The sequence below is a fragment of the Grus americana genome, chromosome 1 (genome assembly GCF_028858705.1).
Source record: "Grus americana isolate bGruAme1 chromosome 1, bGruAme1.mat, whole genome shotgun sequence".
Taxonomy (NCBI): domain Eukaryota; kingdom Metazoa; phylum Chordata; class Aves; order Gruiformes; family Gruidae; genus Grus; species Grus americana.
Window position 1 is genome coordinate 175,401,940 of NC_072852.1, and position 18,132 is coordinate 175,420,071.

The 18,132-nt window shown below is 35.0% G+C and overlaps 1 protein-coding gene across 6 annotated transcripts in view; it reads left to right on the forward strand.

The window, feature by feature from the left end:
* Positions 1-18,132, forward strand: part of DACH1 (dachshund family transcription factor 1) — a 367,584-nt gene that overhangs the window by 144,344 nt on the left and 205,108 nt on the right. For all 6 annotated transcript variants that reach the window (XM_054806688.1, XM_054806675.1, XM_054806681.1 and 3 more), the window contains exon 2: positions 10,437-10,552. In XM_054806688.1, coding sequence (XP_054662663.1) covers positions 10,437-10,552 — 116 coding nt within the window. The remainder of the gene's footprint in view (positions 1-10,436; positions 10,553-18,132) is intronic.

The window sequence follows — 18,132 nt, forward strand, 5'->3', positions numbered from 1 at the left end:
AAAATCTGACCAGAAGTAGATACATTTGTCAGCTCTGTTATCTAAAAACATACTACTTGTACTACTTAACAGAAATGACTGATGAACTTTTCAGTGTTTCCCTAGGATAACACATTAGTAGCAGACTCTTATTTCCGACAGGGCAAACCTTACGTAAGATAGTTACGGGACAGCTTTGAGCACTGGCTGTATTTCAGACCTGCAAATAACATGTCCACAAACACCGACTAAAGGATGATGGTGGTATATTTTATGATATCACCAGATTTGATCCTCTGTAGCTTGATAGCAATGCATGAATGACTTTTAAGTTGTTTGAAAAAATAACAAAGTATCTTTGGTTGGATCACTTTAATATCGCCACTAGAACTTACAGTACTGTCTATTTTTTTTATTTATTTATTTTAGGACTTGGGAGTCTTGGATTGGTATTCTATATTGTCCAAATTACTATAATGCTACTGCTCAGGAGGGAAAACCGTGCTACTATTCATACGGTTATAGGTGCTGCTCTGCAGGGAAAATGGGAGGTTGAATTTGGGTGATTGTTTCTGTTCCTTGCCTTGCACAAGGAACATAAAATGTAAGTTTATTTTGGGGTATTCCATAGTAGAATATAAAGGCCAAGGAAGGCTACATCTAGACTTACAAGGTTGGAACACTGTAACACACCTGGGATCTTGATTTCACAGACAGGAGATTTTGGGGGACTGGGTACACAGATGAGGGATTTTTCCTGGAATATACCATAATTTACTTTTTCCCTGTGAGTTCATATTTTGCTGTGTTTTGGAAGTGAAGTGCAACTAGAGTACACACAAGGATTTACTAATTAAAGGGTACCTACAAGGGTAACCAGCCCTCTTGTATCTCTTGTTCCACATGGAGTTTAAGTGATGAGCATTGTGCTGGGTGTTGCACAAACCCATTGCTATACTAATAGTTCTGTCCCAAACAATTTGAAGTCTGAATGACAGACACGAAACTAATGATGTACATGCCCGTTAACTTTTAGTTTAGGATTTGCTTACCGCTGTCAGATAGAAGTGCACTCAGAGAGCAGACTCTTTTCACCAGTGCTGCTTGTACGGTGCCACCCAACATAAATATCTCACTCTGACCCTAGATATTGTCTGTTCAAAGAAACCTGTCGTTTTAATGCTCAGTACTCACCGAGTAGATTCATACATAGATTTGTATTTGTACATATATATGCAGATAAACCCCACCTTATTTAAAGGTTTAAATTCTTGATTTTAATGGATACCGCGTTGTTACCATCAGTCTGTGTTGTATCGGTTGTGCAGTTATAGCCATACAGACTAATGGAGAGTCTTTTCAGTTTTTCATATCACTACTATTACTCTCAAATGTACAATAAAAGTCACTTTTAAGCTTTTATTTAGGTGGTTCCAGCAATTCTTTGGAAGTGTATGGTTAATGAGTGTGGGTTTTCAGAATTAAAAATAAGGTGAATAAAGGGCAGTGAACATTAACCACAATCTCTGGGAGAAGCTAGAATAAAATTTTTCATTTTGAGTATAAATAGTTTTTTAAAGGGCAAAGGGTTTAAGATATAGGCAGCTTCATTAAAAAGGTGACAGTTCACTTGTTTCAGCATTTCATGCGAAGAATTGTGGCCAATTAAGTGATGAATGCATTCAGATATTACAGTGGATACACTTATATGATAGAACTCTATTATCAACTGTTATGAATAAAAATAGCATATTAATTAACAAACTGCCAGGAGAACCAGAGTATTTTCACAAAATACTTACCTTGAATAGTACAATATTTTTTTCTTTCTTACTTGAGCTTAAACCAGCATTTAAATGTTTATGTGTCTTTAATTTAATACAGGTATTAATGAACACCAGCTCTGTGACCCTTTGAGCAATGGTGGGCTTGTTTATTATGTAGATATTTTTTCTTGTGGTGTTTCTGTTCTTCTTTTTTTTTTTTTTTTAATGGAGCTCAAAATGGCAGCTGCTGCCCAGTATGTCCTGCTGGAAAACAAATCAGATGTTATTTTTCTAAACGAGTTAAGCAAAAATTTCTTAAATTAAGATACTCACTTTTATTATAAATGTATGGTTATATATGTGTTCAAGAGAAGAGTGTGCTATTATATGGCCTAATTCTGCTTTGAGTCTAATTGGTTATTTGTACATGCAATTATCTGATTTATGTTCACAAATTTGTAATTACATGTGCAAGTTATATGCAGAGATGAATGCAGATGGTTAGAAAACAAGCCTTGAAGCAGGACTCTTCATTCCAACTAAAGTTCATATATTTAAATCATTGTTTCAGGCCATCTGCAGACTCTAACAAACATAACCACATCAGTTACACTTGCTTCACATTAGGAATCTTCTCAGCAACTTGAAGTAGAAACTTTTTTTTTTTAAAAAAAAGAAAGCTTAAAATTCTCTTAGATTATGTCATTATGGATCAAACCTGCCTTTCTGGCCTATTGGCTCCATGCTTGACATTTTTATAATATACATAGTAGATGATGTTTTGAGGAGATGTTTTTAGAATTAAAAGCCTAAGAAAAGATTAAAACAGTCGAGGAAAAAATAGGCTTTGCATCTGTTATAGTTTGGGGTTTCATGTGGGTGAATAACACTGTTAGAAGGAATCATTTAGCTTGCATATTTAAATTATGGGTGCGGTTTATGCTGTAAGGTTGAGTGAAATGGGAGAGGCATCTGTTATAACTTGACAGAGCATTTGTGGGAAGCATGCACTTTAGATCACTGCTTTTTGTACACTTTTTTTTTTTTGGGTAGTTGCAAGAAATTCTGAAAAGACAGCAGTGTAAATAGAGGAAAATAAATATGATTTTGCAAGGTTTTCTTGTTGCTGTTGCCAGTATTCCTAGATATTCCATTTCTTCAGTATGTCCAGTGGTGTGATTTCTGAACTTCTGTTGGATATTCTGAGTACTATTTCTGAAGCAATGTTTATATCAAGTAAAAATATATAAATATGATTTGAATTTATGCATGAGTTCTGTTTAATAACTGCATTTCATTGTTCATTCAGACTTATATGGCTGTCATCATCAGAGGCTTGTGTTTCACAGTTATTACATAATCATGAGAGCCAACATACTTAAATGTTTTAAGAACTTTCAGGCAGATCTAGTGTTTCAGCTAATTAGATGAAGCAGTGAACTTTTGGGCTTAATTTACTTCTGACATCATAATTCTGCCACCCAACAGAATTAGATTAATTTCTTATCTGTTTTTCCCTTTCCAGTAGATGACTTAGAGATCTCAATTTCATTAAGAGAACAGTCACATTTCAGTAATATTTTAAACTTATGTACAATCACAGCTGTATTCAAATCTGGTACTGTAATTTACTCCAGTAACACTCAGATTTCTAACTGATTTTATTTCCTTTCTTGTCCTTTGGGTCATTCATATATTCAAATAGTATAGTCAGTCAAGCAGAATCTTTTTCTTAGATTCTTTCATTGTGTTTGTAGTGGGACTTCGAGCATCAAGTAAGCACTGACAGGTGTTGCTGTAATATATACTCTATATATTCTTGCACTCATGTACCTTGTGTCTTGTACTCTTGTGTCAAGAATATTCCTGATCTTGCTGAAAAGCAGAATGATTTGGGCTGAGGAAGATGGAAATGGCATGACGTTTACATGACTGGTCTGTTAGTAAAAGAAATAATACAACAAAGTCTTCTCTATGCTCCCCCCCCCCAAAAAAAAAGCTTAGTATCCTAGTACTAACCAGTGCTTGTGTATTACTGCGATAAATGGCTTTGGGATGGGATATGGAGTGCTATATATTTTCTTCCATTTAGCCTAATTAATTGGAGAACGGATGAACAGGTACTGCATTTCTGACCAAATACCCATTTTTGGCCATTGTTGTTTAAAAATAGCAGTAAAGTATGCTGTTACTGAAATGTAGTAATATTTTATCAGTACGCTTTCTTCACTACTTCTGTAACACAATCTAATTATTTTGAAGATCATTCATATACTTCTTTGTGAAGATTTTTAAACAGATCTTTGTATTTATTTTTATCAGCATTGTTTGCTGTCTCAGTAACTCCTTCTAATATATCATGAGTTCAGCACTAATTATTGTGTGAGAACATTTTCTGTTTAACTGTGAGAAGAAAAATAAATTTAAGGTAATTGCGCTGAGAGTTTTATTGTTTTATACAACTGCTGCAAGTAAAAAGGACATGGTGTGATTTCTAATGTTTCTTTTACTAACTGCCAAAATAGATATATATATGCCCGGTCTTAGAACTGCATTCTTTCGCTTTGTTCTTGAGTGGGAGTAGAAAGGGAAAACTTAAAATAGTAAAGTATAAGGTTTAGATCGATGTACGTTGTCATTTTGTTGCCTTTAAAATGCTAGTTCAGTGCGTTAGAAATATTTATGAAGGTTACCTTGGCAAGCAAGCGTTTTCCAACCAAAGGAATTAAATTACACAAAAGGTTTAGTCAGTCTTCCTAGACCTTATTTTTCAGAATTGACACACCCTTGGCTCAAGTCTTATTAACGTGAAGGCTGCACGTATGACACCGAGAGCAGCGTGGAAGCTATCCCAAAACCAGAAGTACCGTGTGTATACCGTGGAGGAAGAGTCCACTGCCTTTGGCTGCAGGTTGTCACAGGGCATCCCTGCCTTTGCATTAAGTCAGCGAGTAGCCTCAGGCTGTGACATCCTCCGCCCTTTTGCAGTGGCCATGGTATAACGGGCACGTAGTAACCACTTCCAGTGGCTGTTCACCTAAATTTCGTTTACCCGGCTTCTCTGAGGTCAAAAATTCTGTGTCAGGCTTTGAAGCACTGAGGGGAGGCAGAACAACTGAGAAATAAAGCCTAGATTTTTCAATACGTACCTAAATGAGATGCATAAATGCTGATGTAGCCAAAATTGATATTGATATTCAAAGCTGTTCTAAGCAGTTCCAAGAACATAAAAAATACATTGAATAAATACACCAAATTCTTGTTTCAGATTTGCTGCCTATCACCTCCAAAGTGTAACTCCCCCCCCCCCAGTATTAGTGATTATAAAACTGCCTGGCCAATGACAGCTTCACTGCATCATGTTTGCTCGGTTTCAAATGAGGACAGTATTTCTGTGCACTAAACTTGCTCACAAACAAGGTTAAAAATAAAACTGTAAATGTAGAAAACTGGCCCTGAAAATAATTACTTTTGGCTAGAAAGGCAGTTTGCCTTCTTACAGCGGGTCAGAGCTGCTCTTTTCTTTAGGGATACTGCATGTATTGAATAAAAATAATTTTAAAGAGTTAAACTTTGTTCGTCTAGAGTTAATTTTGCACAAGTATTCCTCAAAGTCAGAACATCAGAAATATAAATCACAGCATTATCTCAACTTTGTTGCACAGTCTTTTCATTTTATAGCATATGTTTTGCCATGCAATCAATCATCTATAAAGTGCTAGTTACGTACTCTGAGAGGTATACACTACTCGTGAAGAGTTTTGGCTGTTTTGGAACCAGTACCTTCCTTGGTGCTCAGCACTCTAACAGAAATCAATGGGAGGTCTCTAAGGCTTTCAAGGATAAGACCCTTAAATTTTAAACCCATGGCTGTCTTCTGGCAGATAGTGAAAAGAGCTGAATGAAAAGTCTGCTTACTTTTAAAGCCTGCAGATAAACCCGTACCTCTTCTGCCTCCACCTCTTTTGACATGATTGTGCGGGACCAGATCTATTGTGCTGATTGCGTCTGCTTTTAATTGTTTTGCACTATCAAAGTGATTTCTAGGAGCAAGTTCATACTTTGATAATGCAATTGGAGGTGTATAAAACTATGAAAGTATAATCAAAGCACAACATTTTAGCTGATAATAGCCACTGATTCTTCCATTTTTTAATTCTTTAATTCAGCCATCTGTTGTTGTCTAGATCTGGTAACACAGGAAGGATGTAAGACTAATACATGATGATGGAAAGACCAAAAAGGAACTACTTGAGAGAACTTGCTTTATTTTAGGAAAATATACTCTCAATTGCTTCTCATGTTTTGTACCTTTCATGCCAGTCACAGTGCAGAAGACATATATACCCTTTCCTTCAAACATGAAAATGCTAGAGCCATAGTATTCCTTGAAGTATTTGTGAAAGTTGGAGGGATGAAATACAAATCTGACCAAAAAATGATGGATTTATTTTCAGTTGTTCTGGAAAGTGTTCTGAATATCTAATTAACTGATGCTAATGAAGAAAATATTTCCCTCCCTTTTTGAGAGTTTAGATTCACCGGTCTGCACCTTTAGTTCCTCTGTCACTTCATTGTATATTGTAAATCGTGATGATTGTCTACAAACATAAAGCTCACTTGTCTGTGGGAATGTCTTCTAAACCCTGAAAAAAGTCTGCAGATTTTGATGCAAAGCTTACACAAGCCTATATAAGGCAGATGAGGTTTGAGGGAGCTAAACGTATATAGGTGCTTCACTTTGAAAACTGAGTACTAAATTGGTGATACGTGATCCTGTAGAAAGCTTTCATTTTCTTCTTCAACATATGTTGAGACATCTCACACACTAAAACTTAAGTTTTAGAGAGGAAAAAATCTAACCTACATATTTATATTTCTAAAAGCAGAAAGAATGTTTCTATTATGTCTCTTTTAATGGGTAAACAAGGAACTGGTAACTTCCCTTTGACTTCTCCTCAGCTCTTTAAAACAGTTAATTATTGCGGCTTCCTTGTGTCTTTGCTGAAATTTTCTAATTTCTGCTCTCTCTAATTTAATCTTCAAAGATTGAAACAGTAGAGAGGAAGACCAGCTATGACTTCCAGATGTAGGTCTGATTCTTCTAGCGGCTACTTGCGGAGTCCCGAAAGACTCCTTGACTTCTCCGTACTATGACCCTAGGTATTCACAAGACTTATGTTGGCTTTTTTGGTTTTGGCACTTCAGGCTGTTTATCTTAGCTCTAAAAAATCCAAACTGTAGTCATTCTTAAAATCAAAATGGGTCAGCTTTGAGTAGTTTACCCATTGAGATAATTAGCATTACCATAAGAAGTTGAATGTGTCTTCAGAAGAACCAGTGTTGTTCTTCCAATGATTTTATTCAGATAAAAGACAAAATCTTACAATATCAGTTATATCTCTATAAAAGCTTATATATAAAATCTAAATTTGAGTAAAAAAATTATTATCAACAGGTTTTAAATGATGATTTTTGTATCTCAGTGACATCAACTAGAAGTGTAACTTACATTGTTCTGGTGTTTAAATATATCTTTTGCATAACTAGTCAGCTCATACCTATTTAAATTATATTTTATTTTCATACTGAAGACAAATCTACTAATTTTGATACAAAATAGGAATGTAAGTACTTTGAAGCAGGCTTCTTATCTTGGAATGAAAGTGAGCTTGTCCTAAAGTAAAAATAAATAGTTCTTTACTATACCCAAGTTTAGGAAAAATACCAACAAAATGATTCATTAAGCTATTTTTATCATTCTGTTTATTATAGTTAAACTAATTTGATATGCTTTTAATGTTTTTTTTAAAGAGTTTATCATATAGCTATAAAAATGATAATGAACTACAAAACAAGTTGCAAGTTTTCAAATAGAATCAAAGTTATTGTTTTTTAAAGTAATCTTTACATACCATTTTTCTTCCAACTTTGGTAATGATTCATACAAAATTGTTGCAATTCTTATAGTTTGAAAACAGATATTATAAAATGGTAGTATTTCGAGTTAGGAATTTGGCTAATAAAACAAGTGCATAATACAGATAACAAATTAAGACAATTATTGTTGCTTAATCGGTTATTGGGGACAATCAGTGTGCGCTTATTTTAACCAATCAGAGATTTACTCATTTTAATTGTGTATTGCATAGTCTGCTGTGACTCCACATCAGATCTTCCAGATCTTAAGAAATAATTCTTACTTGTGTTTTTCTGCCTTGTCATAAGGAACAAACATTTCTTAAATGGATAAAGGCCTTTTAATATTAGACTGGAGTTAGTGCTTTGACACTTAAAAGTTATATCAGGATAAAAGAGGTTTACTTCTCAGAAATGTCATTTAAATATTGTTAGTTTGATTGGAATCGGGAGTTCAGGACTTCATGAAAACACTTATTTGGTAAAGTTTGGGATAAATCATGGGTTAGAGTTGGGCTACTGGGCTCATTTATGGCTCTGAGTGTGACAGCCCTTTTGTATAGAGTAGTGGAATCTGCTTGCTTGTAGAAGGTGACCAAAGGAAGAGTTTTGCCTTGGATATTTCAATATCACTAACCTATAATTTGCTGCTGACCTTCGTTTACAGACTTGGTCCATGGGTGTCTTCTTTTAGACTTTGAAGAGGGGTGGATTTATTCTTCAAAATCAAAGACAAAAGCATTCAGACTTCACCATGGCTATCTTTGGTAGTAAGAATTAATTTGTCAATCAAAGAGAATCTTTGCAGGAGTGAACTTGTTTTTTAAAGACTTGGAAGTCATTGATAGGATGTGCATTATGCCATGGCACCCTGCTTGTGGTTTTTATGCTGTTGTCAAACTCTTCCATACTTATATCACAGCGGTGATTTGAGAACAGTGCATCATCATAGGTATTTAAATTAAGCCATTAAAGTTTTCTTACATAGGGCATTTTTTTGGTGGGTGAATATATTAGATACACTCCATTTAAATCAGATCATTTTTGTCTATAATGTTTTTATCAGTTTTATGTGTATTCATGGTATGTTTATTTTTATTGTAAATCACAAAATAAATTTCAAAGACAAACAGAAGACACATAATTTGGTTCTATGAGCTGGAATAAGACTATTCTTTTTCTACAACTGTTTTTGTTGTAGCTGTGAACATATGATGGTTTTGTTTGTATTAAAAAAAAATAAAAAATCCCAGACCAATCAAAGAAATTATCAAGCTTATAATTTTAATAATGACCTGAGCTCAGGACATTAAGTTGGGAATTAATGATCAGTTAAGGTTAATGACTCAATGCCTTGAGTCATTAAACTCCAAGAAAATGCCTTGTACTTTGATTGTTTTTGGTTTATTAAAGGTAGGTTGTAGAAGTTGCAAAAAGAAGGTTATTTCCAAACACAAGGCGAACAAATATGAACAGAAAACAGAGGTATTTTATTGTCTGCCTCCTGCAGTCCCAGCATAGCTAAAAATGCCATTATCCTTGATGAGAGTTTTGTTAGTGTGAGGACCTAAGGAGCAAAACCTTTCATAGCCACCTTTCTTTTCTTTCCTGTTTTGAAGCAAATGAAGAACCTGGAATGTTTGGCAAAGCATAGGTTAACACTGCAGTGTTTGAACTGCACATCACCTTTTTCTGTGAAGTTATTCCACAATGTCCCCTACATAAGCAGTTACAGGATATTGCGATAGTGCTATGTTATGATCTGTACATAAGAATACAAGCGTTTGGATATGCATTGATGTAGCAGGTACATATTTGCACATAAGTGGGTAATGAGTATTTTCACTGTAGTCCGCATCTAATTTGTATGCTGCTTACACAGTCCAGGAGATGTAAAGTTGTGTATGTGAGCATTTAACAGACAAGGAGTGCTTAAACCTGAAGCCCTTTATTTTTCCATACTGGACAGATGTAAGCTGCTGTGATGGCAGTTGCTCAACAATACCTTACACATAATTCTGAGTCCTTTCTGACATAAAGTAGTATATTTAAAGTAAGGTGTCTTAGTGAGATTTTCACTTTAAATAGAATAAGGGTTAAATGATAACTTGACTTATCTTTTAAATGACAAAAAATAAAGAAATTGCAAGACCTTTTCACACATTAGATATGTATTGTCATTTATCATCTAGATATCAGGCTAGCAGTGCGAAGTAATAAAACATATCATCGAAAAATGTGCTATAGGTCTGAATCACTCTTTCATTCCACCTCCCAGCTAACTGTAGTATTAAATCAAACAAGCAGAACATTTCCTTAGGCAGCCATTGCCTTTTAATTTCCTGAAGAACCTTAAAATATCATTCATTACAAGTACTACACATATTTGGTTTTTAAAAGTCTCATAAATCAATAGCAGGCTGACTGTAATAATTATTACAAGTTAGTGCATAATTTTCGTGCTGAAGGCTGCATGCAGAACTTTAGCATATGCAAACGAGGCAATTCAAACTGTGTATAGATATTAATATGAAGAAGCAGGTAACGAGGTGCAGGCTATGAATTATGCATCAAGAGCGGCTGATCTTCAATGAGGAAAATGAATTCAGCATGTAATCTAATTAGTGATGGAAGTCTATTACATCTAACTGCAAAAGCAACCGTCCTTGAAACAAATTTATTTACAGTCCATGTTACCACTTGAAACAACTTTGAAATGATGTGTAAGACAACAGCTTAATTGTAAAAATTTTTTTTGTTTGTTTGTTTCAGTTCTAGACCTGGAAGGCCTCCTAAGAGGACTCAAAGTGTCACCTCCCCAGAGAATTCTCATATCATGCCACATTCTGTCCCAGGCCTAATGTCTCCTGGAATCATCCCGCCAACAGGTAGGATCGCTAGAAACACCTTCACATGGGCAATCTTTTGAATTCATGGCTTATATCCACTTATTAATAAACCTAGGTCTAGGAAACCAGCACCCAAATATCACAAAGGAGTTCCCCTAATGTAACATCATTCCTACATAAATGTATTATATGTAATGGAAATTGTGGCAGCTCAGAACTGTAAAATACAAATAACTGAGCAAATAATAATCCTTTATAATTTTTCCCCTCTTCTGTATAAACAAAAAACCTTTCAAAGCATGAATTACCTATCATTAGACAATAATTTCCATACTCATTTTTAATAGATCAGATATCTTCTGATTTTTTGCTGCTTTGCTTGATTAAATAATGTCATCATGAATATAGTTGCCTGAAGAAACTGAGTTAGTTAAAATAACTCCATGCTGCACACACGTCTGTCTTAATTTTTCATCCTGAAATTCTATTTTTGATTCGTCTCCTGAGGCCTTATACTAATGTAAAGTCCTGTAACAATCTGTTTCTCAAACTACTATTTTCTTTTGAAAGTTACTATAACATCTCCTAGCAGTGACTTGCTCTTAGACATATTTAAATTAAGAAAGGTTGTGTTGCAGGAAGGAGATGAACAGAGTCACCTGGAGATGGAGGCACCCAACAGTCAAGCTGTTGATGGTGGTGCCACGTTCTCTCTCTTCATGTTACAGATGAGTTAAATTCTCCTACTTGCTTCAGCAAAGTTCACCTAAGCTTCCAGTTCTTCCCCAGTTATTCCCCACTTGTTTGCACAGCTCAGTCTCGAGCACAGATTTTCTCTAAGGCGAAGGAAAGATAATAAACTAGACAGATCCAAATGGAGAGGAGGATTGCTGGGTCTTGGAGATTGGATAGATGGGTGGATGTTTGAGTCCGTGCCCATGATCACATGCCTGCTTAAGTATGAGCGTGATCTTTGGCATGGTTTTGGTCATAGCTGACTAACATTTTCCAAAAAAATGGACAGTTCATGAAATACCACATGCCAGAAATTGTTGGCAGTTTGGATGCAAATGTCTTGTCTGGAGGAGGGAGGAAAATGAGGAGAGTTTAGCTCTGTGGACAATGTCTCTTGGCCTTAGGGCTTGAGAACTGCTTTACATACTGAGATAGACACATAGCCAGAAATGTTTTATTAGGAATTTACAGCTTTTCAAAAGGTTAAAGATCAAGAGGAGTGACAAAATGAAGAGAAGTCAGACAACTAAGGTTGGTAAGAGAGAGTTACAAAGTAAGCAGAGGGAAGGAGGGATGAGACTGGGAGTGCAGGCAAGCGTGGAAGGGTGTCAGGCAAGTAGGACTCACAGTGGTAGTCTGGGCAGGTGTGACCAAAAAAAAAAAAAAAAAAAAATTAAAATATCTTATACAATTGGAATTACGAGATAAAATCTAATAAAGGAAATAGAGTTGGTTCAGAGTGAATGCAACATGAGAATAATAGAAAAGGTCTATGTGGGGAAAGAACAAAAGTTTTTATAGAGCAGAAGCATTCGTATTTATGAGGGAGAGATCAAAAATTGCAGAAGCAAAGGGAAATTATTTGGGGGGAGTAAGGCAGGAAAATATCAAAGAAGAAAATGCACGTGAAAAGTAGAAAGGAGATGACATGAAAGAAGTCAGAGACAAATAAGCAAGCTGAAAAGAGGGAGACTGGAAAGAAAAACCGTTGTCAACAGTATCGTTTGGGGTTTTGTGTTACAGTTAATATGTAAGAGCAGATCGCCTCTTGATATGATATCTTCTGGGGATTTTTTTTGCACTTTTTTTATTCTAAGGAAGCAGCTTAAAACCACAACTCATGCCTAAAGTATCCCATTCCTCTCTAGTCCTTTAAAGCTGGTCATAACAAGTTAATGATAAAAATATACAGTACTAAAAAGACAGATCCAATTTCTTAGATTATCAGCCCACAAAACCAGATGTAGACCTTTTTAAAATGATGATTAAAACAAAAGAAGAAGATAATTCAAAATTAAAGAAAATAGGCATATGTAAGATTCATCGAATCCTTTTAGGATGGTAATACTTTGTGAGTCTCCTGCAAAAGAGGAAAGGTTTACTTGAAATTGCTATTAAGCTTGAACTGGTTTCACATTACATGGTTTACCACAACAGAAGGGGTGAGCATGATTTTTTCCCATTGTGGTGGTGTTGGGTCTCAAACGGCACAAAAACTGCAAACACTGACCCTGTTAGCAGCAAGCTCTGGGGTATAGTGTTCCACGGAGTATGGCTCAGCAAAGGTAAGGAATATCATGACAGTCATTCCAGCATTTTATAGACAGGCAAGTATATATGTAGGTTTATAATCTGATCTTGTGAGTTCAAATCAATGAACATTTGTGCATCTACATTGTGAATAAGTACCAAAACCACTCGAAGAGCCGTACGAAGAAAGAACTGCTATAACTCCAATAGATGATGTAGGTGCAGTTGTTACGTGCTACCACATTAGCTGATACTAGAAAATTCTTGCCGCTTGTGAATGCTTTCGTCTGTATTTTCACTGTATACTTGTAGAACCACAGAATAATTGAGGTCGGCAGGCTGCTGGAGATCATCTAGTCAAACCTCTCCTGGTCAAAGTAGGGTGACACAGAGCAGGTTGTTCAGGGTTGCATCCAGTTGGGGTTTGAGTATCTTCAAGGATGGAGATGCCACATCTCCTTGCAGCCTGTTCCAGTGTTTGACTGCTCTCAAATTAATATTTTTTTCCTTACTTTTCAATGGAATTTCCTGTATTTCAATTTATGTCCATTGGGCAACACTGAGAAGAATTTGGCTCCATCTTGTTTACTCCCCTCACCCCCATCAGGTATTCATACACATTGATAAGATCCCCCCGAGCCTTTTTGCAGGTTGAACAGTCCAAGCTCTCTCAGCCTCTCTTCATATGTTAGGTGCTCCGATCCCTTAATCATCTTTGTGACCCTAAGATGTCTCATTGTTTGAGAAGTTTATGAAGTTTGAATTTCTTGTTAGGATCCAGCTCTAAGCAGAAAAAATCAAAGTACCAGATTGTTAAGTGCTTCCCCCACTCTCTTTCTCTCTCTCTTTTTTGTAACAAATTCTTCTTTTTAAGCTTTCTGATTGATTTAATAATCTGAGTATAATAACTAAGTTTCCTTTCTGCCTACAAAAGAGTATAAGTGATCACACAAACAATTATGTGCTATTTAATGCTCTTAAAGTAACAGAGATCTGCAATTATTAGGTATATCTAGGATACACAATGCTATGATTTAACGTATGATTATTACTTGAAAATTCTCCTTTTTCTGAAATCTGCATAATACAGAAATATACATTTAAAGGTGGAAATCCTGGTTTCTAAAAGGGCTGGTTCTGCATGCATTGTTTATGTGTGCAAATAATATTGAAACAAAAACATATGCTAAGACTTCTCATGAAATATCATGATTGTGTATTTTTGTTAGAGGCCAAGTATAAGGATCCCTTGAAAATGTATTCTATTACTGGTCCAATCTGAAAACCCATGCAGAGAATGTTGCATCATCACTTAGAATGGACTCATTTTAGAGAAGTATTTAGGGACTAAGCTGAGATTTAGGGACTGTATTGAGAAGGAAAATCAAAGGGAAAAAAGGAATAGTATTCCACTTTTTTTTTTAGGAAGCCTAAATTGAAGAACTGAGGTTCACCTCTTGGGTGATATTCTGTCCATTTTTGTCACAAGATTCACAAATATTACCCACAATTGCTGATCTAACCACTGTCTTCATTAGGGTCAACTGACAGAACATTCCCAACTTTAGAAAAGACTGGTTAGTTGACAAAAGACAGTCTTGTGTTTATTAATATAAATGTAGGACCTTTGAAGGTTTGACAAAAAGAGAAATGTGTAGTAACAGGAAATGAAGAGGTTCTTGAATTGTCCAGAGAATTAAAATCTGCCTATGTTTCAAATAAGGTAGTCAGAATAAAGGAGAGTTTGGTGTAGGTTCAGACAAGTGTACTTACTTTTCAGGCTTACCTGGATAACACCTTGAAGCCCTTCCAAAACTAGATGGTTCATCATAGTTAACTTTGATCTGCATAGCTCTGTGTACTGCGGATCTTTTCTTGGCTAATGTACTTAGAAGGCTTCGAAAGTTGCCTAAAGTTCAAACGGTAGATAATTGTAATTAATCAGAAAAAACAGTGCTGTAATACCTGAGTAGAGTTTATGATACACGTTGCGCTCTGTATTTTTATATCTGTAGTTGCTATATAACGTATAAAATATTTCCATTATTTTTCATACAAACTTTGAAAGGCAATTCTCTTACTTCCCAAATTATTTTTTTTCATAATTATTCTTAAGTATTTTAAGTTTTGAAACTGTTTTGTAAAGCTCCTGACTTAATTCTTTGGCAGCTTGGCCTACTGAGTCTGTAATCTACAGGTGATGAAATAAGTAGCTACAAAACTTTTGTACTTATTTCAGGAACTGCATCTTTCTTTCGGAGATAAAATGTGAATATAAAGTGCTTTTGGAAATCACTATTACAGTGCATGATAAGATCACTACTTCATCTATCTATATACATACAGATATATATTTGTAAATTAAAAAAAGTAATTTCAGAACACCTTACCTGTTTAATTTATCACATTAATTTTACATTAAATTAGTCTCAGTAATTGTTGTTGCTATTATTATTATTATTTGGAACAGATTTGCTTTATGATAGGTACTTCTGTCTACCTATTCCACATGTGATACCAGACTCTTCTTTTCCAGTGTAAAGATATTAAGCTTCCTCTGAAATGTTTCATGTGTGCAAAGTATAACTACTTTCCTGTATTAAACTCCTGTTCTGTTTTTTCTTAAGTGATAATCTGAAGATTTAATTTCTAATCTCATCCTTATTTTCTCTCTTGCTGTGTGCCTGAATCAATAAAAGTATATTCCAACTTCCATCCTGTACAAAACTCTCTGAGCCATGAAGCATTTTTATGGGGGGTTAGAGTAAGGAGAGAGTTGAAAGGTTTTGTATAGATTATTTGAGCTTGGAGGACAAATGGAGTTCACAGATGCAGCTGTTGATAAAGTGTGGCAACAGTTCTGCTAAAGTAGAAGATGGAATTATTTGGTGTTTAAAGAAAGATTAATCACATAATTAAATAATTTAATTTTCTCTGGCTCACAGTTATTGATGTTGTATTAGGCAGAACCAAAAGAATGGTTAAAATATATAATTATAATTGTGATTATATCCACATCATATTGGATATTGCTGAGAAACAAAATCTGTAGTTGGAAGTATTTTCTCCTGGTAGACTCAGTCCTGTGAGGTCTTAAGAATGTATTTAACTTACCTAAGTGAGTTGAGTTGATTTCTGTGAGTATTGCAGAGGTTAGAAATTAAAAGTTCGAGTTACATACTTAGGAATTTTGAGAAGCAAATCTATTATTCACTTATTTATATTATGTAGTGTGCACATTATGTGATCCTGTGTTGGTTAAAAAGATATACAGTAGTAAAATTGACTATTGCTTACTTCTTTTAAAATGCATTCCATGTTAACACAGTGTTTTGGTTATTAGTGTTTAATAATTTTTAACGTTAGCATCGCTTTTGATTGGTGTTATGGGATGATATGCTGTTTATCTGTTGGGGTTGAACTAGCTTATTGTAAAAACAAGCAACAAAATTCTGCTTTCAGAGTGATAAACTGTAATCTAATTCAAGAAACTGAATCAGATTACACAAACATTTTTGCACCTCATTAAGGAATAGTCATTATAATTAATGTGAAAGTTCTATCTTGTTCACTAGTTGATGCATCAGTGGGAAGATATACTGACTCAAGTCTGTAAATATATTATTTCATAGTTTTTAAAATCATAATTAAGGTGTAATTCAGGCCACCTGTCCTCTTCTGAAAACCCTGTCATAATTTTGCCATATTGTCATCCTGTTGAATGGCTAGCTATCTTCTACTTTATCACAAGAGGTTTTATCACTGGAAGCCAGTTCTGAAAGCTCACTAGTTTAAGTTTCAATGAGTGCCTTACATTCACTAGTTAATAATTAAGTTGATTTTCCATGTAGCCACGAATTTTATAAAACCCCCCAAATCAAGTAATTGTTTCAGCAACTGTTAGAGTAAGAATACAAGACACAGTGGGAACTTGAGTGCTTAGCTGTACAATCTCAGGCATATGCAAATTCATTCTTTTCTGACTTTTGATATTTTACTCCTCAACCTTCATTTTAAATGTGTTAAAATTAAATTTATTATAGTACTTGAGCAGAATATACTGCCATATAAGAATTTATTTTGGGGTCCCAGTAATCAAAGGATCAGACTCCTGTGAACATTCAATGACTTCAGTAGCTCTTTGTAAGAAAATAGAATATGACTACATGGTTTATTATAGGCAAATGTATGGAAGATCTGCAAGCAGGCAGATTATAAACTGTCTCTGAATCTGAAGCCATTTGCTTCTGACAACTGTTTTATTTCTAGCCATTTCTGAGCATGAGAAAGCTTTGAGTGTCTTTGCTTACAATAAACCATGCAGACATAGCTTTTTTGGTTGTAAAATCTTCTCAAAACCAAGAATTACCTGCAGAAATAGAACCTTTTTTTTAAAGAAGTTTGAATCAACAAGAACTTGTACATTTTGTGGTATTATACCATACAACACTACATATCTTGAAAGCCTACAGGATACTGTTGGAAGGCTGTGTAAGTCAGCGGGTCAAACCTCATGCAGGTTCACCCACTGCCTGTTGAGAGGAGTCCCTGAACTGAACTGCTTCCAGAAATGCTCCCAGCTTTTTTGATTTAAAGGGAACAAGTTCCTTCACTTCAAAAGCGACTCTGGGATTAAATATTTAGGCAGTGAGGATAGTCAGGTACCTCAGCATGCTCAAGGTACTCAAGAAGGAGTCAAGTTATTTTACAGTGCAGTTATAAGTCAGTGAATCCTCTCTTCTACTTGCATCTTATGACTACTCGTTTACTATTAGGTTTTGATGTGCACAGATTTATTACCTTTCAGTGGAAAATCTAAGATGAGAAATTTTTGTTTCTTCCTAGATCACAGAATAATTTTGCCTTCTGAAGGCTGAAGGTGTAGTGCTAATGATTTGTGAATTTCCCCGTAAGAGAGAGATTTCTGTACCAGTTGTGTAGGACCCCAGGATCATCTTCTGTGAAGATTAGCTATTAGATATTAGTAAAGCCTCTAATCACGTGTCATAGTTTTCAGATATATATAGCTTTGCCAAGTCAGGGTAGATTTAACATGATCAGAAAAAAAGATGTGTCTCTGACTTTAGAAATGACCCTCACCCAAATTCCAGTTTCTTGTTTCAAATTTAAAAAATTATATTAAATATCTTGGGGGGAAAAAGCCTCCATTTTTCAAAAGAAGGTATTTTATCATCAGGATTTTCTATAAAACAAATAACATGCAAAACAAAACAAAACAAAACACCGACCTCGTGATAAAAAAGAAAGCAATTAAAATCTTATTCTTAAAGGCAGGTATGTGGCAAAGTTATCAATGAGTAAATTTGGACCTGATAATGGAAGTGTTTACTAGT